At 43.3% G+C, this 23,972-nt stretch overlaps 1 protein-coding gene across 1 annotated transcript in view; it reads right to left on the bottom strand.

The window, feature by feature from the left end:
• LOC137562283 (collagen alpha-1(VII) chain-like) overlaps positions 1-23,972 on the bottom strand; it is a 519,927-nt gene that overhangs the window by 116,182 nt on the left and 379,773 nt on the right. The window contains exons 82-86 of the mRNA XM_068273618.1: positions 17,933-17,968; positions 15,230-15,286; positions 12,394-12,465; positions 9,147-9,218; positions 7,218-7,253 (exon numbers count right to left, since the gene is read on the bottom strand). Coding sequence (XP_068129719.1) covers positions 7,218-7,253; positions 9,147-9,218; positions 12,394-12,465; positions 15,230-15,286; positions 17,933-17,968 — 273 coding nt within the window. The remainder of the gene's footprint in view (positions 1-7,217; positions 7,254-9,146; positions 9,219-12,393; positions 12,466-15,229; positions 15,287-17,932; positions 17,969-23,972) is intronic.

Genomic DNA, 23,972 nt, shown 5'->3' with positions numbered 1-23,972 from the left:
AATTTATTGTGTTATCTGTGAAAAAAATGTATGTGCAGGTAGTTTTACTATCCACCATATGGCCACAGTGATTTTGTTTACTTCCCTTCTTGTAAGCGAGAGTGCTCGCTTACAGGAAGCACAAGGATGATCAACATTGAATGTTCCCATTCAATGATCTCCGGGCTATCGGGGGGCGGCACGGGAGCACTCCAGCGCATGCACGATCGTGCATGGGAGCGCGCAGACGCGCGCAGCAGCCTTTTGGACATGAAAGTCACGTCCAAAAGGCGAAAATAGTTAAAAGGAAATAAATATGACAGCCTCCATATCCCGCTTCTGGTGTCCTTTAAATTGTACTTTCAAAATTATTTTGACTATTTTCTTGCTTTCTAATGGTTTAAAAGGCATTTTATAATAAGCTGTGGAAATATAACCTAGGAGAAAACTCAGGAGAAAAAGTGTTGCCTATGAGTTGCATATAGCCCTATCTGTATTTTAAAATCAATAAATACGGTACAAAAACATTTTTACTACTAAAATCAATAAATAAAATCTTTAAAAAATAATAATCTGACTTACAGAGACACTGAAGCGAAAAAAAAAATATGATATAATGAATTGGTTGTGTACTATGAATAATTACTAGAAGATTAGCAGCAAAGAAAATATTCTCATACTTTTATTTTCAGGTATATAGTGTTTTTTCTAACATTGCATTATCCTATAATATGTGCAGATTACACAACATTCAGCATTCAAAATGAGTCTTTCAGAGCAGTCTGTGAAGTAATGACATCTCCTCTGCCAGAGGAAAAGGAAACAGTTCAATTACAGTTGAGATAATAAAAGTCAGATAACAGCCCTCTCCACGACCAAGTTAGTCGGAGAGCTTAATAGCTTTTTTGCATAGAGATAACAACTGGAGTTTCTCAACTCTTCCTGTACTGGAAACAATTAGACTGATGTATCTGATCTTAATGTTTTTTTTTCTTAGCTGTACTACACATACAAATCATAATATCATAATTTTTTTTCGCTTCAGTGTCTCTTTAACTGTGTACATAGGATGAAATACTCACTTCCTTTGCTTAAAAAGCAACCTTTCTGCATTGGTCAAAATTAGGAACATCAAGGGCCGGCACTAGACTTTTTGCCACCTGTGACAAAATTGTGAGGATGCTCCCCTCCCCCCGTATAGGTAACTAGTATAGTTGCCCCCAGTGCCTGCCCGCTCCCCCGTCCCTTGCCGTGGCCGCTGCTCTGTTACCTTCTGAGCCAGTGGTGGCGGGTGCTTCCTCTTTGTTCCTCCCCAGCCCCTTGCCTCCATCATAGAAGATTTCTGGAGTTCTGATCAGACAGGCACAGCAGAGACCTGGCTGCCGTGCAGAGGAAACTGAATAGCAGTTACCAGGGCCCATTGCCGCCCGAGGAACCTGCCTCACTCGGCATCATGGGCCACCCGCCATTGGGAACATCTACAATATTTTTGATACAAAAAGATAATGAAAAATGTCTGAAATCTGCAATTTGATAGTTTTCAATCAATATTAGAGAGTAATGTTGATTAAATATTGTTGAGTCGAGACTTTTTGCTGACTGAAATGCTGTGATTTTGTGCCATCGTGTAATGCCCCTACATAACACATGGCAGCAGAGATTCCCTTTAAAAGCAAGGACCAGTGTGATTGTAAATTGAGAAGTACTCAGAAATTGAGGCTGCAGATGTAATCTTTATAGGCTCATAGTGTCTGGTCATGGCTGTTTCCAGCATGATCAGAGGAAGACATTGGGCTTGATTCACAAAGCCGTGATAACTGTTATCACGGCTGTGAAAAAGTGCTTTGCGTATTTTTGTGCGAAAAACGGTTATCGTACGTAAAAATTCGCATTCACGTGATAATGTGAATTTATTGCGCGAACACGGAACATTAACGCGTGAAAAATTCTTGTTATTGAATTTTTGCGCGTGGTAACCGTTTTCATGCTAAAATTCGCACGAAGCACTTTTCACAGTGTGATAACAGTTATCACGGTTTTGTGACTTGAGCCCATTGAGAGACCTGCTATTAATGTAGTCACTGGGTGAACATAGCGCAGTGCGAATCATGGGAGCACCGCAAACAGGTGACTCCTAATGCAAACACATGTTTATGAACCCATGTCCACCTGAGACCATATCAATGTAGTTAATTTACAAGAAGGTTTTACAAGAAGGTTAGCTTCCATTTTGCCCATCTCAGCTAAGCAGAATTTAAAAGTGGAGTTGGGCACTATGGGTAATGGATTTACAACTGGTGAATGCGACCAAAAGCTCGCATTCGCTGGCAGAACATGGAATTCCCAATGCGAACACCCGTTCACGCTGGTCAACTGCCCACACTAGTAGTCAGCTTGAAAAAAACAAGTAATGCTTTTTTCCCACAACAGATTTTTTTAAAAACTTCTCTCTAAAGTTCTACTTTAAAACTAAAAGTATTTCAATTACAAATTTAATTTACTAGATCATTTTTTTTCATCAACACGGAAGATAGCATACCAAACCAAACTATTTTTAGAGAGAACACCATGTACAATAAAAGAACATAATAACTTATTAAGAGATTTTATAGGCATTGTTAAAAATAACTAAAATAACCAGTGATTTCACTAGTAAAACATTTTTTTTTATCACTTCGCTTTTTTATTTGGCAAGATATTCTGTCATGAAATGTCATTTCTTGCTTTAAAAATACTGTCCAAATAAATCCACTATCCAAACAGGTAATCGTAAAAAAAAGTGTTATCTGTACGTAGAAGTAAGTTGGTTGTATCTTAATGTATATTTAATGTCTCCACTGAGATTTACAGTAAATAAGTACAGGACAATAAAAGCAACTAAAAGCATTTCTAAAAGGCAATAACATAGTTATCACACAAAAAAACCACAGGAATGACGAAAACGAAGCACAAGTTGATGTTAAAAAACTGAGAATAAAAAATAATAATAAAAAAAACAACAACTTTGAATCATAGGGATTACTGTTACTTTTTACAGTTACTTGTTTTTACTAAGTAAATCTGTTACAGGTTAAATCATAGCTTCACAATGAGCAAATTCATAAGCATTTGACGTTTTGGGGCATATTCATGAATACAGATGTCGCGAACCTCTGATTTTCGGTTTGCGAACACCGTTCGCGAACTTCCGCGGAAGGTTCGGTTTGTGTAAAAGTTCGCGTTCCTGCCAGGAACCTTACCATGCAGTGCAAGCTCTTCAATCTATTCAGAACAGTGACTGCTGTAGTTATCTTTTCCCAGTCACCCAGCCTCTATTCTATTCCATCACCAAGGAGAAAGCTTGTCATCTCCCCTCCCACATTTCTGCTTCTCACTGATTGGTCTGAGCACACTTCAGTGTGACAGGCTGAGGCTGCAACATGATCCTGTGCTCACACGTATTTACAAGCAAGTCAGAGATGACACATCAGATTGGAGGAGAAATTAAAAAAAAATTAAGTGAGGAAATTACATCAGGATTTAGCTTCACACTATGGGAAAAATACATAGCCCCTTCCAGAAGCAGAATTCTCTTAATTTACTATATAGAATTCACTGAAATCAAAACATGGATAGTACAATACATCTGTTTTGTAAGTACCGTATTGTTCGGACCATAAGACGCACCAAGGTTTAGAGGACAAAAATCAGGAAAAAAAATATACATACTTATCCTGGTGCGTCCATGGCACAAGGGCGTCTTATGAACCTTTTCCTCTAATGTCCCTAAATGTTAGTGTCTCCTTTATATCGTCTGGGTCCCCCTTGTACCTTTTATGTCCCTCTGTGTCCTCCTCAGTCCTTTCTGTGTCTAGCTATGTCCATTCTGTGTCCCCCATGTCCTTTCTTTGTTACTCCTGTGTCCCCCTCTCTCTGTCCAGGTCACCGTCCAGCGCATCACTTACTCTTCTTCCATATGTCCCTTTCAGATGCCCGCCGGCCAATCACGTGATGGCGCTGTCAATCATGGCCGCTGCAGCAGCCAGACACGCTTTCCCCTGCTGTCCACCGCATCACTTTTCTGCCTGGCCTCTGCCTTCATATGTTTCATACAGATGCCTGCTGGCCAATCCACCTGGGGATGCTGTTAATCACAGCCGCTGCAGTGGCCAGACACGCTAACTCCCGCTGTCCACCGCATCAATTTACTGTTTTAGTTGGCCTCGATCTTCATATATTGCTATCAGATGCCCCGGCCCGCCGTCTAATAATGCGGGGATGCTGTCAATCATGGCCGCTGCACCGGCCAAACACACTGACCCCAGCCGTCCATCGCACCAGCACTCGCCGCTCTTCCTATATGTTCCCATTCAGACTCCCGCTGGCCAATCAGGTGGGGGCCAATGGTCTTGAGGGCGGGACAAGGCTCTGCCATACTAGCCAATCACTGCACTCGCTCTGAGATCAGTGAGTGCAGTGATTGGCTAATATGGCAGAGCCTTGTATGGAGGAAGAGCAAGTTGCGGTGGATGCAAGGGTCAGCTGCTGGGTATGTGTGGGCTCCTGGTGCTGGTCTCATTTGTTACATTTGGACCATAAGACACAAGTACTCCCCCCCCCCCCCACACACACACTTTTGGGGGAGAAAAAGTGCGTCTTATGGTCCAAAAAAACGGTAGATCAAGTATTTATCTACTTATACAGTATACATACATATTTTTTCCTGACATAGTATGGCTGATCCTCCTACTTTAAAGATACTGAACTTAAAAAAAAAGAAAAATTTTCACGTATTATCTCCCTGGTGATATTCCCAAGTGTGGCTCAGGGTTAATTATCAGAGCCAAAAGTGGTAACCCTGGGCCACACTCAGAAAAGCGGACAGGCCCGTGTACAGTGGAGGGGCGAAAAACTCAACTCTCCAGGATCCAGCAGACACATTTCTTCATCCTCTTCTCCTTGACGTTGTTTTGCGTTTAAACACTTACTTATTTCTATGGATTAGAAAACACACAGGAGGTGGTGCAAAATTATGCACCTCCTGTGCCCTCTTGCATGCAAAATTCACACAGAAGTGTGTACGATTCCATTGACTAATTTTCCTGCATTCATATTTACTTGGACTGAAACACTGATTATGCATATCACATGAAAAACAAAAAACAGGTCTTCCATTTCAATTTTAAATACACAAAATATGCAGATGCTAACTGAAACAAAATTCAGCAAATAAAATGCCAGACTGTTGAAATACATTACATGTGTGACAAATGCATTTTTGCAAAACGGACATGATTTTTACTAATCGTATGAACCGCCTTAGAGATGGGAGATTATGTAGAATTAGTGGAGAGGAGTTGGGATTTTCTTTAATTTTTCTAATTGTCCAATTGATTACCTTGTATTTAAAGGTTCTTAAGACATCTAAAAAGTATGTGAAGATGTATTCAGACCAATTTAAATTTCAGTAAAGTTGCTGTGCACAAGTGGTACACAGCAGTTTTAATGATACTTACACAGCTCATTACACTAGCAACATGCGTTATCGCAAGTATTATAAATGCCACATTGCTAGGAATGTGTGCGTAACCTAAGTAATGTGAGTTGCGCTATTTGTGCAATGCCTGTTGCTTCATCTATACAAGTATCGCAACCTTACTCATTTACCTTGGGTAACTACCACCCCCATATAGCAGTACTAGCTGATGGCCCGGCGTTGCCCGGGTATGTATTTGGCTAGTGTTGACTCCGCCCACTTTTTCTAACCCTAACACACAATTACTCAATGACCTAGTTTGTGAGCTTTGCAGTCTTTGGCATCAATAATTTGCATTGAAATGAAACAAATCTGATTGGCTGTGGCTCCACCCGCTTTTCTGAATTTGAACCCCCGTCACCCAATGACCAACTGTACCAGGTTTGAGGCTTGTGCCATTAACATTGCAAGAATGGCAGCAAATAAATATTTCCCTTGAAAATCAATAAATGAATTTTGATTTGCTTTTGCAGGCTCCACCCATTTTTCTGAATATTAATCCCAGTCACCCAGTGACCAACTGTGCAAAGTTTGAGAACCCTGCCATTCACAGTGTAAGAATGGCTGCAGTTTACATTTTCCCAGTGAAATTTGTATTTGTCTCCGCCTACTTTTTGGTTATGGGGATAAAAATGATCCTTTATGTTATTCCAGGTAATGTACTATGTGTGTGCCAAATTTCATTCAAATCCATTCAGTCATTGTTGTGTGATTGAGTAACAAACATCCAAACTTTCGCATTTATAATATTAGTAAGATTTGGTGCCGAGCTCCTCCAAGGCCTCCTCCCCCAAGCTGAATGCAGCATTAGGTGGACTACTCCCCTCACACCCTTTCCCGACATAGCAGATTACAAAAAAATAGTGAATAGACACTTGTATCTTATAAATCTATACGGTATGTCATACACAGGAACCACACTGGAAATCATCATCAGTAATGACAAACAGTACAGCAAGTTTAATACATAGTTACATGGTTAGTTTGGTTAAAAAAAAACATCCATCCATCAAGTTCAACCAGAAAAAAACACACCCTCCTGAACCCGCAAATATTCCAGATGATCTATGTAGTATCCTGCTTAAAGGGGCACTACAGCGAAAAACTGTAAAATTTAAAATATGTGCAAACATATACAAATAAGAAGTACTTTTTTTCCAGAGTAAAATGAGCCATACATTACTTTTCTCCCATGTTGCTGTCACTTACAGTAGGTAGTAGAAATCTGACAGAAGTGACAGGTTTTGGACTAGTCCATCTCTTCATAGGGGATTCTCAGCAAGGCTTTTATTCTTTATAAAGATATTCCCGAAAAATGATTTAAACAATGATGCTGGCCAGCTTCTCTGCTTGCTTCACAGTTTTTTGGCAGTTGGACAGAGCAACTGCCATTCACTAAGTGCTTTTGAAAATAAATATATCCATGAGAATCCCCTATAAAATGATGGGCTAGTCCAAAACAAGTCACTTCTGTCAGATTTGTACTACCTACAGTAAGTGACAGCAACATAGGAGAAAAGTAATTTATCGCTCATTTTACTCTGGAAAAAATGCACTTCTTATTTGTATATGTTTGCACATATTTTAAATGTTACTGTTTTTCGCTGTAGTGCCCCCTTTAAACTTATACAGAATCAAAATACACATTTAATATGTCAAGGAAAAAAAATCAAGTTAACTGCTTGAAAATTGTTTATAGCAAGAGTCATATATATATACTTACTGCACTCCCAGGTAGACCAGGCTCACCAGGTTCACCCTAATAGAAGAAAATTAAGATACATAACAGCTATGTGGAGCAATGTAGTCATGGGCAGATGATTTTTTTGGTGTTTTTTTTTTTATATATCTTCAATTTAAAGCAAACCTGCATCAAAGATGTACTTAAAGAGGCACTGTAGTGGCACATATTAGGATGTAATATATTATTCTGGATACACACTTTTATGTTAATTATCCTGGTGTCAGCATCAGAAACATTTTCTATATCTACTATTTTACATTGAATGTAGCCCTGCCCTTCCAGGGATGTTACAGCATAGGCTGTTTAGTTAGAGATAGGGCTGAACAGCACTAATGTAGCCAACACAAGAGTGTACAGGGATAAGCCCTGTGTACCAGCAAGGTCCACGTCACTGTAACAAGAAAGTCTCTGATCCGCACCACTCAGGATAAAACACCACGTTTATTAGACAAAATTAAAAGCCAAAAATGCTGTAAAGGCAGCTACAGCCCACTGTTTTGGGCAAGAAAGCCCTTTTATGAGCCCCCCAGCAAGTACCTGCTAGGTGGCTCCTAAAAGGACTCTCTTGCCTGAAACAGTGGGCTGTAGCTGCCTTTTTGGCTTTTAATTTTGTCTAATAAACTTTGTGTTTTATCCTGAGTGGTGCAGATCAAAGACGTTCTTGTTACAATAGGCTGTTTAATTGTGCAGGATTCTTCTCCCAAAGCATTCTGGGGGGGGGGGGGGCAGGCATTTTTTCTTCTGGCTACGGAACCCTGAGTACACAAAAGTACACAAATATTCTGCAGAGTTGCACCTGTCACCACCTGTGATAGATTTCAGAATGTAAATTTGGGTGAAGAAAGCTTTTAAAAATGGCAAACACTGACTAAATAATTTATAAAGTAATATTGTAAAAAATATGCAATTGTATTAACTAAGTTATTTTCAGTTCCCCATTAGGTTCCCCCCCCCCCCCCCCCCCAAGGCCTGACGTTGCTGCAGAGTAATCCTAGTGGACCTTCCCACAAATCCAGCCTTGCCTTTGATGCTTCCTTTTGGGAAATTCAAATTAGCTTCCCACAGCGGGATGCCACTCACACATTTCCTGTTCAACCAGGAGCTGGACAGTGTCTGTAGAGAAAGCATTCAAAAACTGACATCTGAAGACACCTGTAAATAGAATTTTGAGTGAGATCTTTCAGGTGTGTATCTAGCTTTAATAAAGCAGGAAGGAGCAGGCACAATTTTTGATTCAGAAATTACCCACTCAATACACGTAAGTAGGGATGGTCAATAATATGCTAATTATTCCAAATTGTTGCAAATTGTGTACAGCCTTATACAATTTAGATAGATATGAATCAATTAAAACATTTTATGTGGAGCTCAACAGTGAAAGCAAGTCCAGGTGGAACAGAACGTGTCCAATGTGGATTTCAAATGAACAACATCATAGAGGTACAGCACACTACTCTTTGATAGCACTTTGTCTTGCCTACAAGAGTACCAGATTCAAATCCTGACCAAGAAACTATCTGCATTGAGTTTCTATGGTCACCCTATGTTTGTGTACATTTCGTACAACATGCCAAAAGCACACTAGAAAGTTAATTGGTTCCTCACTAAATTGGCTTTAGGGACATGTGACTATGGTAAGCAAGAGATTGTGAGCTCCTCTTAAAGAGAGTTATGTAGCTATGTACTCTGCAAATGATTTAATGTACATACCCATGATCAGCACCACCCCATGGCTTTGGGAAAGTGCTCTAAAAGTTTTGTCTTTGTATTTTACAACAGATTTGTATACTGCTTTTTCTTATGTGATGAACCAGAACGGCCCCATTTTGCTATGGTGCTCTATGCTTTATAATAATGCTCTTGGTTATATGTACATTAAATGTTGTTAAAAGCTGTATTCAAACCTACCTTTTGCCCTACGGGACCACGGGGTCCAAACAGTCCCATAGATCCCTTGGAACCTGCTTCCCCTTTCACACCCTGTGAGCATTGAATAAAAAAAAGAAAAATATATGAATAGTAAATAATTTGAGACATATCTTGTATGTATTCGTCATTTTGGAAATATATCAGCCCATGTTCAAATTAGACAGGTTTGCATCACTCATGTCATTGTTGTTATGACCAATAAACATTGTCCATAAAGATTGTGTAGGTCGAGACATTAGGTTCCACCATTGCAATGGACTGGATAGAATTAACAAATTGGAATGTGTCTGAATGGATCCTATGCTCGGCCACTTCTTTATTGTGGTCTGTTATGTGAAACAGATACATTTTGGGTTATAGTGGGAACCAAAGCCTTCAATTAAAATACATAAATAAGAAAGCATGAACTATCATTTCTTTCTCTAGCGGGTAAAAACACAAATACTTCATGTGTGAAGTGCTGCTGAGGTTAGTTGCAGCTGTGAAGTAGTTGGGGGTTTATGTGATAGACTTTGGTACATTAATTGAAGCCCACCTCAAGATACAAAAGGACATAGTCACTAAACTGCGTTAAGCAGAATAACATGTGTAAAGGTTTACTGCACAATGAATAGAGCGGAACGCAATGCATTATGTTCTGCTCATCATGGGTAAGACTTTATGCATGTTATTCTGCTTAACGCAGTCTAGTGCATACACTTCATAGTGTCATATTCACTAAACTCTGGTAAAGTTGTGCACAGAAGGTGTATGGCAGTTTTGGCATTACTTACACTGACAAAATAGTGTGAATTGCGCAATTAGTGCAATTGCATAACCTAGTTAATGCTGGTGTTGTCAGGGCAACGCACACCACAGAAATAGCATAATGAATGTTACACTAGCAATGCAAGCATTAACTAGGTAATGTGGGTCGCGCTAATTGTGCAATGCGCACAGTGGCGTATCTATAGGGGTGCAGGTATGGCTAGTGCCATGGGCGCCACAGCACCAATGGGCACCATGCCTGCACCCCCCTTCTCCCTGTGCTACACGCCACTAAAATGTGTATAATAAGCCGCCGCTCAAAGTCCTCCTCTCCCCGTCCTGCGCGCTGCCGCTGCTAAAATGTATGTATTGAGCTGCTGCTAAAATGTATGTATTGAGCCATTCCCCATGGTGACCATATTAAATCCTCTCATTCACCCCCTAGTAGGTGTGGTTAAACCTTACAACAAGTGGGGTCATCATAACCCACTTAGCGCCAATCCCACAAGTGCGAGTTCCATTCCCCTCTTCCTATAACAAACGCTGCCACCACTCCTTTAATAAGTGTGGAGGCAATAACCCCTCCTCTAATCATAACAATTATGGGCAGTATAATTATCCTCCCTTCCCTACAATGAGTAATGTCAGTATAAAGTCCCTCCTCCCATAGAAGATGTGTTCATCATAACACCTCCTACCCCATTGTAACTGTGGCCCGTATTACACTCTCACTCCACCTTCCACAACAAGAGTGGCCAGCATAACAACCCTCAACCCATATTAAGTTGGGTAAGAAGAACAACTATACCCATGAGAAGCATTGGTAGTGTAACACCCTTTCCTACCCCACCATAGCAAGTGTGGCCATTGTAACCCCCCTAAACAGGCAACCTTCCCCCCCAGACACGCCCTCTGTCAAGTAATGCAGAGAGCAGATTATTTTACCTGCTTCCAGCACTGGGTCAGTTCCTCTACTCTTTTCAACAGCCACTCTCTATGTAGCATACCTCCATGGCTCTGGAGTGTTTTTGCATGTCACACGCAAAAAACCCAGGAGCCATACAGAAGTATGCAGCACAGTTAGGGCCAGTTTAAGTGTCATGGGTGCGCCAGGGCCAAAGGTACAGCAGGGGCCTCCTTGCCCCCCCCCACAAATTAAGTCCCGATCCAGCTGCCTCTACCACCACCCACCCATGGTCTCCCCCTGACTGCTCCCCAGGGCCCCTGTACGGGCTGCATTGTAATAACTCTCCATCCATGCTCTGTGGAGGAGCAGCCAGCCAGAACAGGTGAGTTATTACAATGCAGCCACCCATCATGCAGGTGCCCCGGGGACTTGAGAGCGGTTGGGGAGACCACCTGGGGGGTTCAGCAGCACAGGGGGCGGCAGCAGTTGGGGCCTTGGGGCCATTGCCCCCTTTGCCTTGTAACAGGGTGACTCTGTCAGAGTATTTAGGCTACCACGGATTCACTCAAACAGGTCATAGTAATGCTGCTTTAAGAGCAAATGGCATCACCCCTTTAACATGCCCAGCCACAGGAAGCCCCTCCCAGGAATCTAGAAAGGGCTCTTCTGCCCTATACTCTTTGCTAGGCACAGCTCAAGTGGATGGAGTGAGAGGAGCAGAGGCAAGTTACTCACTACCCACCATGGAGCAGTACCCAGTTTGGAAGTGTGCTGGCGGTTTCAGAGAGGAACAGCAAGCACTGGAGTGTAAGACCTCTGCTCTACCAGGCAAAACATCCAGAGAGAAATCCAGAGCACTGTGGACACAGAGAGGTGGTGTGAGGCCTGGTCTTCTGGAAACTTCTGAGGCCTGATACAGTCTGCTGAGTGTGATGAGACCAGCCTGCAGAAGCTGAGCTGCTCAGGAGGACTTTGATGCAGAAATCTTAGAAAGCACAAGTACCAGAAACTGAATGCACTGAATTGTGTTATATCAGTGTCTACTGAAGTTGTCTACTTGTTGTCCTACTGAACTGTGTTCTGTGATGACACAGCCCTTTGCATGGTGCTTCATTTCAGTTTGCACATATTTATGTGTTGCAGTTATAAGTTTGTGATTTTCACTGCTAAGCATTCTTACTAAAATAAGATTTATTTTAACTTACAACTGCTTGTGATGCTTTGAGTCCACTACACTAGACACCTGCTATTACAGTCTCACTGGCAGTGCCGGCTATGAGCACAGTGGGTGGATGCTATGAAGAGGACCCGACTCAACACTCGAAATACGTAACATACTGTTCTCTCTGCGGTAGGCCTTTTTCACACTGTACGCTGAAAAAACTGATGCTCCGTTACTCTGCATATAGTGGATGGAAAATAAATTGCCGCCCCCTGGCACCCCTTCAGTCACAGGGGTTTCTGCCACGTTTGTTATACCCCTGCTTTTAATCCCATTATTATGCAAATGCAGGTTTAGGGATTTTCATCAAAGAGATAATAAAATGTTATGGCTATAAGGTTTCATTGTACTTTTTCTCCTGGTGGTCCATCTTCGCCCTTCTCTCCTTTGTCTCCATCAAAGCCAGGGTGACCTCTATCTCCCTAAAACAAGAAATGCAATGCATCTTAAGACACTCGACTAATTATAATTACGCAGTTCAGTAAGTAGAATGGAATGCAGAAGAGAATATGTTTTTTGCCGTCAGTAATACAACTAGCTCAACCTTTCAGCAACCAAGAAAATGTAGCAACAACACCCTCATTGATATATCACCACTACAACATCACCACCATGCATGTATATTAAACCATACCTCATAATGTGGAAATAGCGTACACGTACCCAGTTGAGGTAAGCACTAAGATTGTAGTGAACTAAACAGAGGACAGATAGATAACATCATGTCCATAGCAATCAGTCAGAAATATGATGTACCCTCATCCCCATGTACTGTATCTGTCCAGTTTAGTAGAAGTGGCAACTCACAGCAGTGAAATATATCTATATCAGAGTTGAGCTAGCCATCTTCATTGACCATGTGCTATGTGTAATTGCATGCACAATAAAGCTAACCCTGTCAGATAGGGATATGGAGGTTGCCATATATTTTTTTTAAACAATGCTAATTGACTGGCTGTCTTGCTTCTCCTCCCCCTCTAATACTTCAAGCAACTGTCCCAGAACAAATGTATGCAAGTCAGGTCCTTTGACCAAAGTCTGAGCACACTAAGCTACATGTTTGTTTCAGGTGTATAATTCAGATGCACCTTACTGAAGCTAAAGAGATCAAAAGGACAGCAAAGCAACTGGCATTGATCATAAAAAATACTGCAGTCTCCATACCACTTAACTACAGGGTTACTTAAAGCATAACCCTCACCCACCCAAACGTGGTTTCATCGGTCAAGTAGACTTTCTCAAGGCTGGGTTTGAACAGACAGGCACATGTCCACGTAGTGAGCTACAGAAGAATGTGGGCTAATTACCTCACAGGCACCTATAGGGCCCATTTCCACTGTGCACAGCATGCTACTTGCAAGACGCAATGCTGGTACAACTGTGATGCAAGCCACATCCAAATTCCTCTAGCTGTGCCATGCATGGCTATAGAGATGTTCAGCCTACTGGTTTCAATAGGTGTTTCCTCATCCAAATTCATATGTGGGGAAATGCTGTGAATTTGCATTCAAATTGGAAACCGTCCCATAGTACCAACAGACTTTGTGAGATTGTTTGCAATTTATTGAGGACATGTGGAGTTGTGTATCAATTGGCACAGGTATAATATGGCAGTGACTGTAATTTCACATGTAAACAGAATCTTATTTGAATAACAGCAACTACCAGAAATTACTTGATTATGCATACCGTCATGGAAGAGAGAAAAGAAAACGCAAACGCAATCAGTTTTCTTCACTGATTGTCGTCAACGGGCCAGATCAAAATGTAATGTTTAGGGCCTAGTAGACTTCAGCCTTGGGGATCTTTCTTTGGGAATCTGCCCTTTCATAGCTGCTAGCAGAGTTCTTTTCATGATAAGGCATGATAAGGCATGTTTGTTTAATTACCTGGTTCAAAAGGAATTCCTACAGGGACCAGCAACCCCAAATGGCAAATGTTGCTGGCTCCCTTTAAGGACAGGATAAACACAGCAGGGGGCCTATTCAGGATCTGGCCCTCTAGATATGATGGAGCCTTTCAAACCAACATCAAGAACATGGAATATATGATTTTAGCTTGTTTAAGGAATACCGTTTATATGAGAGGTATGAAAATTCTATCATTCCGCTGGTCCGGATCTAGAGAATATTTTTATATTAAATTGGTGGCACAGATATCCCCAGAACCCGAGGTATTCAGCTGCTTCGTGCCACAACATGTGACCCTAATCAACTTTGATGTCATAAGAATTGTCATATTCTGAGGAATATGAATCTGTGGTTGTTAAGTGTGTGCGGGAGGCGTGAGCTGAAATATGAGAAAATGTTATAATTTTGGGGACACAAAAAACCCACACAGAAGGTTAACTGCACCCTGTCCAGCCCCTGGGCTGAACCTGAGACCCCACCTAAAAATGTGGGTCATTCAAAAGAACTCCACGGGGACTCCTCCCCAGTCCTCCATATTCCATGGTCCTCTGGCTAGCCTGCTGCTATCCAGAGGACCATGTGGCTGGCGGCCATTTCCCACAACTGAAACAAAGGACATTTCCATGTGCTCAGACTTCCCAAAGGGACATTTTCACATACATATTTTCTTCCCTTTTTATTTTTATACTGCACTACTATTGTCTCTATTTTAATGATTTTCTGTATATATTAATTATTTATATTGCATTTAAAAATAAAAGACTTCTAAAAGTCATTTATCTTTCAGTTACAACTACTATTCAGCCACACACAGAATGAATCCTAGTTTTCTGAAGATTCGCTACCGAGAATTGTTGTTACTAGCCAGAATAAGGTGTGTTTTAACCGATTTATCCACAGGTCTTAGAGTCCGCCAGAGTTGGGCTTCTCTGTTCCATTTAAACAAAGATGGTGGCAGCCTAGTATTTTGTGCTTTATAGTTCGCACGCCTCCTTCTGGTCTGTCTGCAGCCGAATTCCAGCGAGTTCCGCACATCAATTGGTCCACGAGATTGGGTAATCTGTGTGCTGAAACCGATTGGAAAGCGTTGTGCAGTCCGGCCACTAGGGGGCGTGTGACACATACTGTGAAGATTCAGCAATGGTGAACAGACAAAATGTAAATACAGATGTACATAAGCCCTAAAGGTTCTGTATCATTTTATAAAGCTGCCAAAATAATGAAAGGCGCAAAAGAATGTTTGCCTGTTGCACTCAAAATAATCACAGTCACTAACCGGATCTCCTTTACGACCTTTGTAGCCTGGTTTTCCAAATATAGTCATGGGGTCACCCTATTTAAAGAAATAGACAAAAGTTAAGAGGTAGAAAATAATTATGTCAGTAAAATTGCAGCTTGAACACACACACACACACACACACACACACACACACACACACACACACACACACACACACACACACATTCAGCAAGCGCTGTTACATAGCATGTTGCACAATTACAGCAACACGTTCTATCTAGTTGTGTTAATTGGACAAAGTGTGCCAACTTAATTGGGGGAAGATGGTAAAATTGTCATGTACTGCACATTAATTGTATTGGCATTTGCAGAATATACTCCATTGCAGGGCCAGATTTACCATAAAGCACTGTGGGCATGTGCCTATAGGTGCCAGATGACAGAAAGGTGTCTCACTCCATTCCCCTAGTGCCTCTCTCCCTCACTCCTTCCCTATGCAGAGTCCTGAGCAGAGTGTACATGAGAGGTTATTCACCTGCTCTCAGCATTCCACTGAAGAGATCTCCTTTCAGTTGGGGGCACAACTAGCTACTTAATACTAAGAGTACCTCTGGCTACCTAATGATAAGGTACACCTGTAGCTTCCTATGATGAGCAAGGGAGGTAAGGGAGAAGGAACAGCTGGGCCAGCCAGCACGTATGCGGGGGTTTGTAGATTCATAGAGAGCGGTGTTTAGGGTGCCAGGACATTTGTGCCTATAGGCTCCTGTGATGTAATTTCCGACCTGGCTAGGAGAGGTCTCTTTAATAAAGAAAAAATGAAAATCCAGATAAACCTCAGTTCAGGAATGAACAAATGTTTAGCTGCTTTAGCAGAGAACAGTAAGAAAAGTAGTATCTTTATTTACAAACTTTTTATGAATGATTACTGCCATTGGCATTCGGAAGATTGAGGAAATATGGAGAAGTGTGATTTGACCGCATTTAATCATTTTTTTCTATTGTAACCTATTTGTGTCAGTGTTTCCTCTCTGCACTGATGTAACAAGCTGTAAGTTCATGGGGACATAATTAGTATGCTTAGTTATTTATGTGTAAAGAATTTAAATTTTTGTATGTTACTGTTCTTAGAATGTCTTATTTGTCTTGGCAGGTATAAGAAGTATATGCAAAGTGCATATACAAAGTATTAGCACATTGAGTCCGCCCAGTGGCATAGCTAAGGAGCTGTGGCCCCCGATGCAAGTTTTACATTGGGGCCCCCAAGCACTCTATACATAACAATTGATATGGCGCATGAAAATCCTGCCAAGGACAACCACAGTGTCAGAGGTGCAAGAAGGGGATGAGAAGCAGTGTGTTAATGATCACTACTATTCTAAACATCTATAGAAGTAATTATTACTAGCACAGGACCAATAGAGAGCCAATAATGCAATTGAGGGAGGGTCCGCCTCTGGCCCAAGGGCCCCGATGCAGTCGCAACCTCTGCACCCCCTATTGCTACACCACTTAAGTCCGCCAGGAGAAAAGCGCAATATAAATGTTATTTGTCTTGTCTGAACTTTCTATTTTAATACTGGCATAAAGTGTTTGTGTGTGTGGTAGTGGAAGGGAGGGGGGGGGGAGGAGGCAGAGAAGTTTTCTTGCTTGGGGTGACAATTAGGCCAGAAAAAGCCTTGAGGTCAAGTCAGAAAGTCTCGGTAAGGAGTGCATTCACTCACGCCATGGGGGTGTGAGGAGGCCGGCTGGGATAGGGGTGAGGCATACAGAGGTGGAGCAGCCTGAAGTACTAAATTATTGGCTATACTTGTGTAGGGAAGAGAGCTGATCAGTGAACACATGGATGCATTGAGCTGCAACAGTGAAAAGTGTACAGAGGCACCCCTGAGAGCAAATCGCGCTCCAGGCAAAGAACTGAAATGTGTTTGCTCAAAAATGCCCCTGAGTGTCCCTGACACTAACTGTAATTAATGCTGTAGGACTGCTTTAAAGAGAGCCCGAGGTGGGCTCAACAAATGAAAGAAAAAAGTAGGCTACCTGATCCGCGGGGCTGAGCAGATCAGGTAGCCACAAAAACTACCGCTCCCATGGGCTGCAATGAACCACTTTCACTTTCGTGACCTCTGGGTCACGACACTGCACTAAGAGACGACTGTGTGCATCGAGATTGTGTGCCTCTCATAGCGTGCAGGGAGGCGGGGGAGCGGCAGGAGGCACGGCCAGGGAGAGAGAGCTGCCCAATGGCAGCTCAGGAAACCCTGCAGCAACACCCCTGGCTGGCGGTTTGAACAGGGCATTCCTCTACCGTGTTTACCTCCGAGTTAGCGACAAATCTTGTTGCAAAACCTGGGGGTCTATAGCACAGCGTTGGGGATGCAGAGAGCGGCAGTTGGGGCACACAAAGCCATGCCATTAGGCAGAGGACATGCCTCTGTGTCCCATCTCCCCCCCCTCGAAGATCCACCTCGAGTTCTCGTTAAGCATGCATGAAGGCTTCCATAAGGGGCAAAACCCAGTAATAAATAGTACGTTATAGCAGCCTCACTGAATTTTAGTACATCAGGTTCTTTGTGTCAGAAATGTACGTGAATAGACAGTTTTCATATTAAACTCTGCAGCACCTCTTGATAACTAGATTACAGATAGCATAACTTTTAGCATAAGTAACTGTATTTTATCACACTTACTCATGTAACCTATGTACAAGACAAATATAAACTTTTTAAAAGACTTTACCTTTTCTCCTTTGTAACCAGTCATTCCTCTATCACCCTAAAAATACAAAATATATTTAATTAGTTAATACATTTTTTGCCAGGGGCGTTTCTAGGGTCCTTGGAGATCAGTGGCACCTGTGGGCACCAGGCGGGGAGGTACATGCGGCAAAAAATGGGCGTGGCCATGCGGTGAGTGGGCATGGCCATGGGTGGGGCCAAATGTACATGAACTTAGCAGCGGTGTAAGCTACGGATAACGGGCCTGCCCATCGAAATATTGGACGGAGTCCCCTGTCCTTTATTTCGATCATTTACAATCAGTATAGGCATAGATCAAAGATGTATACGCACATACAATTTTGATTGGTCAATAACTGACCCCCAATTTCCCACCCCCGTGCAGTAAGTGGGCCAACAGACAATGAATTTTATGAACAGAGCTAAAATTGGCTAATCAAAATTGTATGTGTGTACCAGGCTTTACAGCCAATACTGTACATACTGAAAGTAGCAGGGATCAGCATACAATACAGCTGGTTTACAATCAATAAAGGCACAGAGTAACACCTTACACTGTACACACTGGAGGTAAATCAGCACACAGTGCAAGCACTAGAGAACAGCGTATACTGTACATACTGTAGGCAGCAGAATTCAGCACACTGCAGCTAGCGTGCCAAAAATATGACGATCACGTTGTGCGGTGTGCTTATCGCGCCGCACCAAAAAATGGGTGGGCCATGGACCAGAATATAGGTGTGATAACGGGTGGAGACAAATTTACATGAACCTAGCAATGGTGGGACATCAGATTAGGACAGGTGGTGGCGAACCTTTTGGAGGCCGAGTGCCCAAACTGCAACCCAAAAGTCACTTACCGGTATCTATCGCAAAGTGGCAACAGCAATTTAAACTAAATACTGTACAAACGTTTTAACTCATACATGAACATTATGGAAAATCCAAGTTGAAAATAAACGGTGAAGATAAACAATTTCATCCATCCTACTCCTGAAAAATGTATTCAATTTTTTAGAACCTCCCAGTTTTATTTTCTGTTTTAAAACGCTAAAAAAGTAGGTTTAATGCTATTGTCTCATATGATAAGGATTCAGCTTTTCCCATAGTCTCGCAGTTAGCAATCATGTGACCCCCAACAAGACATATTCAGCAATCATGAGGCCCCCAACAAATCAGGAGGCTCCCAACAAGACAAATTCAGCAATCATGAGGCCTCCAACAAATCATGAGGCCCCCAACAAGACAAATTCAGCAATCATGAGGCCCCCAACAAGACAAATTCAGCAATCATGAGGCCCCCAACAAATCATGAGGCCCCCAACAAGACAAATTCAGCAATCATGAGGCCCCCAACAAATCATAAGGCTCCCAACAAGACACATTCAGCAGTCATGAGGCACATAAATAGACAGCATTTCACATAAATAGGCAGAATGCCCCCTTAATATGGTAGCCCCCCCAAGTTAGGTAGTGAGTGACAGGGACCCCCAGGTTAGCTAGTGAGTGACAGGCGCCTCCAGTTAGGTAGTGAGTGACAGGGACTCCGATAGTGAGTGACAGGGAGCACCTTTAGGTAGTGAGTGAGTGCCAGGGAGCCCCTTTAGGCAGTGAGTGAGTGACAGGAAGCCCCTTTAGGCAGTGAGTGAGTGCCAGGGAGCCCCTTTAGGCAGTGAGTGAGTGACAGGAAGCCCCTTTAGGCAGTGAGTGAGTGACAGGGAGCCCCTTTAGGGAGTGAGTGACAGGGAGCCCCTTTAGGGAGTGAGTGAGTGACAGGGAGCCCCTTTAGGGAGTGAGTGAGTGACAGGGAGGCCCTTTAGGGAGTGAGTGAGTGACAGGGAGGCCCTTTAGGGAGTAGGTGAGTGACAGGGAGGCCCTTTAGGGAGTGAGTGAGTGCCAGGGAGCCCCTTTAGGAAGTGAGTGAGTGCCAGGGAGCCCCTTTAGTGAGTGAGTGCGTGCCAGGGAGCCCCTTTAGGGAGTGAGTGCGTGCCAGGGAGCCCCTTTAGGGAGTGAGTGACAGGGAGCCCCTTTAGGGAGTGAGTGACAGAGAGCCCCTTTAGGGAGTGAGTGAGTGACAGGGAGCCCCTTTAGGGAGTGAGTGAGTGACAGGGAGCCCCTTTAGGGAGTGAGTGAGTGACAGGGAGCCCCTTTAGGGAGTGAGTGACAGGGAGCCCCTTGAGGGAGTGAGTGAGTGACAGGGAGCCCCTTTAGGGAGTGAGTGCGTGCCAGGGAGCCCCTTTAGGGAGTGGGTGCGTGCCAGTGAGTGCGTGCCAGGGAGCCCCTTTAGGGAGTGGGTGCGTGCCAGGGAGCCCCTTTAGGGAGTGGGTGCGTGCCAGGGAGCCCCTTTAGGGAGTGAGTGAGTGACAGGGAGCCCCTTTAGGGAGTGAGTGCGTGCCAGGGAGCCCCTTTAGGGAGTGGGTGCGTGCCAGGGAGCCCCTTTAGGGAGTGAGTGAGTGACAGGGAGCCCCTTTAGGGAGTGAGTGAGTGCCAGGGAGCCCCTTTAGGGAGTGAGTGAGTGCCAGGGAGCCCCTTTAGGGAGTGAGTGCGTGCCAGGGAGCCCCTTTAGGGAGTGGGTGCGTGCCAGGGAGCCCCTTTAGGGAGTGAGTGAGTGACAGGGAGCCCCTTTAGGGAGTGAGTGAGTGACAGGGAGCCCCTTTAGGGAGTGAGTGAGTGACAGGGAGCCCCTTTAGGGAGTGAGTGCGTGCCAGGGAGCCCCTTTAGGGAGTGAGTGAGTGCCAGGGGAGCCCCTTTAGGGAGTGAGTGAGTGACAGGGAGCCCCTTTAGGGAGTGAGTGAGTGACAGGTAGCCCCTTTAGGGAGTGAGTGAGTGACAGGGAGCCCCTTTAGGCAGTGAGTGAGTGACAGGGAGCCCCTTTAGGGAGTGAGTGCGTGCCAGGGAGCCCCTTTAGGGAGTGAGTGCGTGCCAGGGAGCCCCTTTAGTGAGTGAGTGAGTGAGTGAGTGAGTGACAGGGAGGCCCCCCCTCTAGCCGCCACCGCTCCCCCCCTACCTCTCAGCAGACCTCAGGATCAGCGGCGACCCGACCAGATGTACGAGCGGGCGCTGGACGCACCCGCTCGATATGCGGAAGTGATGTCACTTCCGCATATCAGTGCGGGCGCTGGGTCCTAGCACCCGCACGATTGGTCGCCAGCTCGCCGCCTGATCCTGAGGTCTGAGACTGTCAGTGACGCGGCGGCTGGAGGGAGCCGCTGAGTCTTGACAGAGGGGGCGGCCGGGCAGAGATCCGTGGCACCCCAGGAAAGATTGGGGGCATGTGCCCCCCTAAAACAGGGCTAGCGACGCCCCTGTTTTTTGCTAACAAAGTTTTAGCACTAAATGGTATACTTTACGTTCATAATTACAAATAATAAGTGGTACCTACCATATCTGTTAATGTAGCAAATAGTAAGTAAAAAGGAATTAAAACTTATGTTTCATCATGACTAGGTCAGGGAACCTTATTAATGAGACCTGACTTGAATGAGTTGTGTGGACACTTGTAAGCTTGCTGTTATTTTTGAGAAAAGCATACAAGGGTACACTTGTGGAGGGAGCGCTGCTTGACATATCTATTAAACTGTTTTACACAGCATGTTCATAACAATGCTAGTTAAATTATGTATAGACAAAATATACTGTACACCCCTAGACCCTGTTTCATGGTACCAATTATTGCCAGGAACAAAGATAAACTGATTGGAAGTAATCTGTTCAGCTAGCTACATTACTGCCGGATCCACTGCAATAAGCAAACTGTGCAGTCCGCAATAGTCCCAGGCCAGGCGGATGTGTTCCCCCATATAGCCTTTGGGGGGAGGGGAGTGCATCTTCTCCGGGCTCCATACGGATTACTGCGGACCATCAGAGTGAAAATTATACTGATGCGGAAGCAGTTGGGAACAGAGCCTTAGTGGTATCTAGTGAATGGTCTTTTGTAAATAACCTTTGTGAAAACCCAGGCACTGGTCATGTTAAGTGGATATGCCAAACCACTCATCTAGTACCCAATGCCTTCAGACACTAGAAGTTGCCCCTAAAAACATTAGTAGTGGAGAATAGTGGTGCTCAAATACCCCTTTTTAAAATTCGAGTTTGGTCGAATTCGAATAGTAAATTATTCGAGGTCAGTCGAATATTCGAGTCGAATAATTTTTACTATTCGATTCGACCTCGGACTTCGAGCTCACTATTCGAGTCGGTATTCGAGCTCACTATTCGAGCTGACTATTCGAATTGGCCTTAAATAGCTTCCAACACTTGTTTTGAGGGTGAATGATGCAAGAAACATCTTTTTTTCCAAGTAACAACAGCAAGTGATTATGTGGGGATGTTCCTTTAAAAAAAAATGTGGAAAGAGAAGTTGTGTCCTTAATTTTGTTCAGTAGTGTTACTGTATATACTTGTTCTTCTTCTTCTTTATCTTTCTTCTTCTTCTTCTAGATCTTCTTCTTCTATATCTTCTTCTTCTTCTTCTATATTGTCTTTCTTCTTCTTCTTCATCTTCTTCTTCTTCTTCTTCTTCTTCATCATCTTCTTCTTCTTCTTCTTCTTCTTCTTCTTCATCATCTTCTTCTTCTTCTTCATCATCTTCTTCATCTTCTTCTTCATCATCTTCTTCTTCTTCATCTTCTTCATCTTCTTCTTCTTCTTCTTCTTCTTCTTCTTCTTCTTCTTCTTCTTCTTCTTCTTCTTCTTCTTCTTCTTCTTCTTCTTCTTCTTCTTCTTCTTCTTCTTCTTCTTCTTCTTCTTCTTCTTCTTCTTCTTCTTCTTCTTCTTCTTCTTCTTCTTCTTCTTCTTCTTCTTCTTCTTCTTCTTCTTCTTCTTCTTCTTCTTCTTCTTCTTCTTCTTCTTCTTCTTCTTCTTCTTCTTCTTCTTCTTCTTCTTCTTCTTCTTCTTCTTCTTCTTCTTCTTCTTCTTCTTCATCATCTTCTTCTTCTTCTTCTTCATCATCTTCTTCTTCTTCTTCATCATCTTCTTCTTCATCTTCTTCATCTTCTTCTTCTTCATCTTCTTCTTCTTCATCATCTTCATCATCTTCTTCTTCTTCTTCTTCATCTTCTTCTTCTTCTTCTTCATCTTCTTCTTCTTCTTCTTCATCTTCTTCATCATCTTCTTCATCTTCTTCATCATCTTCTTCATCTTCTTCTTCTTCTTCTTCATCTTCTTCTTCTTCATCTTCTTTTTCTTCATCTTCTTCATCTTCTTCATCTTCTTCTTCTTTTTCATCTTCTTCTTCATCATCTTCTTCATCTTCTTCTTCATCTTCTTCTTCATCTTCATCTTCTCCTTCTCCTTCTTTTTCAATATCGTCTTCTTCTTCTTCACGTATTTCTCTTTTCAATTTTTTTTTTAAAGAAATGCAGCTATTTTTGAGCGTAACAAATAGCTGGTGGGCGCACGCATGTTGGAAGCGCCATTGTATGTGCTCCCTGGCAGTGGAAACACAAAGACAGCAGGAGGTAAATTCAGCAGCAGGAGGAGGAGGATGAGTGTGTGGCAGCAGGCAGTCAATGAGGCAGGCAGCTCGCCGTGACATAATAGCCCTGGTACCTAGCGGTGATACCAGGGCTGTAAATAAACACAACAGGAGGTCCCAGACAGCGGTCGTGCAGCCCACATTGTGTCCAATACACAACTGGGACAACACAGTTTTCAACCCGGGCACCTCAGAAAAATTAAACCTTTTTTTTTTTTTAATGGTTTGTTTGGTTTTGGTTTTGCAACCAATATAGCTATTGTTTGACGTAATAGCTGGTGGCAGAGTGGCAGCAGAAGGTAATTCTGTGTACCCTGGCAGTGGGAAACACAGACAGACAGCAACAGCAGCAGGAGGAATGGAGGAGTAATGTGAGCAGCTATTGTTTGACGTAATAGCTGGTGGCAGAGTGGCAGCAGAAGGTAAATCATCTGTGTAGTGTACCCTGGCAATGGGAAACACAGACAGACAGCAGCAGCAGCAGCAGGAGGAGGTATGGAGGAGTAGTGTGAGTGTGGCAGCAGGTAGGCAGCGTGACATAATAGCCCTGGTACCTAGCGGTGAT

The sequence above is a fragment of the Hyperolius riggenbachi genome, chromosome 3 (genome assembly GCF_040937935.1).
Source record: "Hyperolius riggenbachi isolate aHypRig1 chromosome 3, aHypRig1.pri, whole genome shotgun sequence".
NCBI lineage: Eukaryota > Metazoa > Chordata > Amphibia > Anura > Hyperoliidae > Hyperolius > Hyperolius riggenbachi.
Note: the sequence above shows the minus strand (reverse complement) of the source record. Positions and strands in the feature narration are given on the sequence as shown.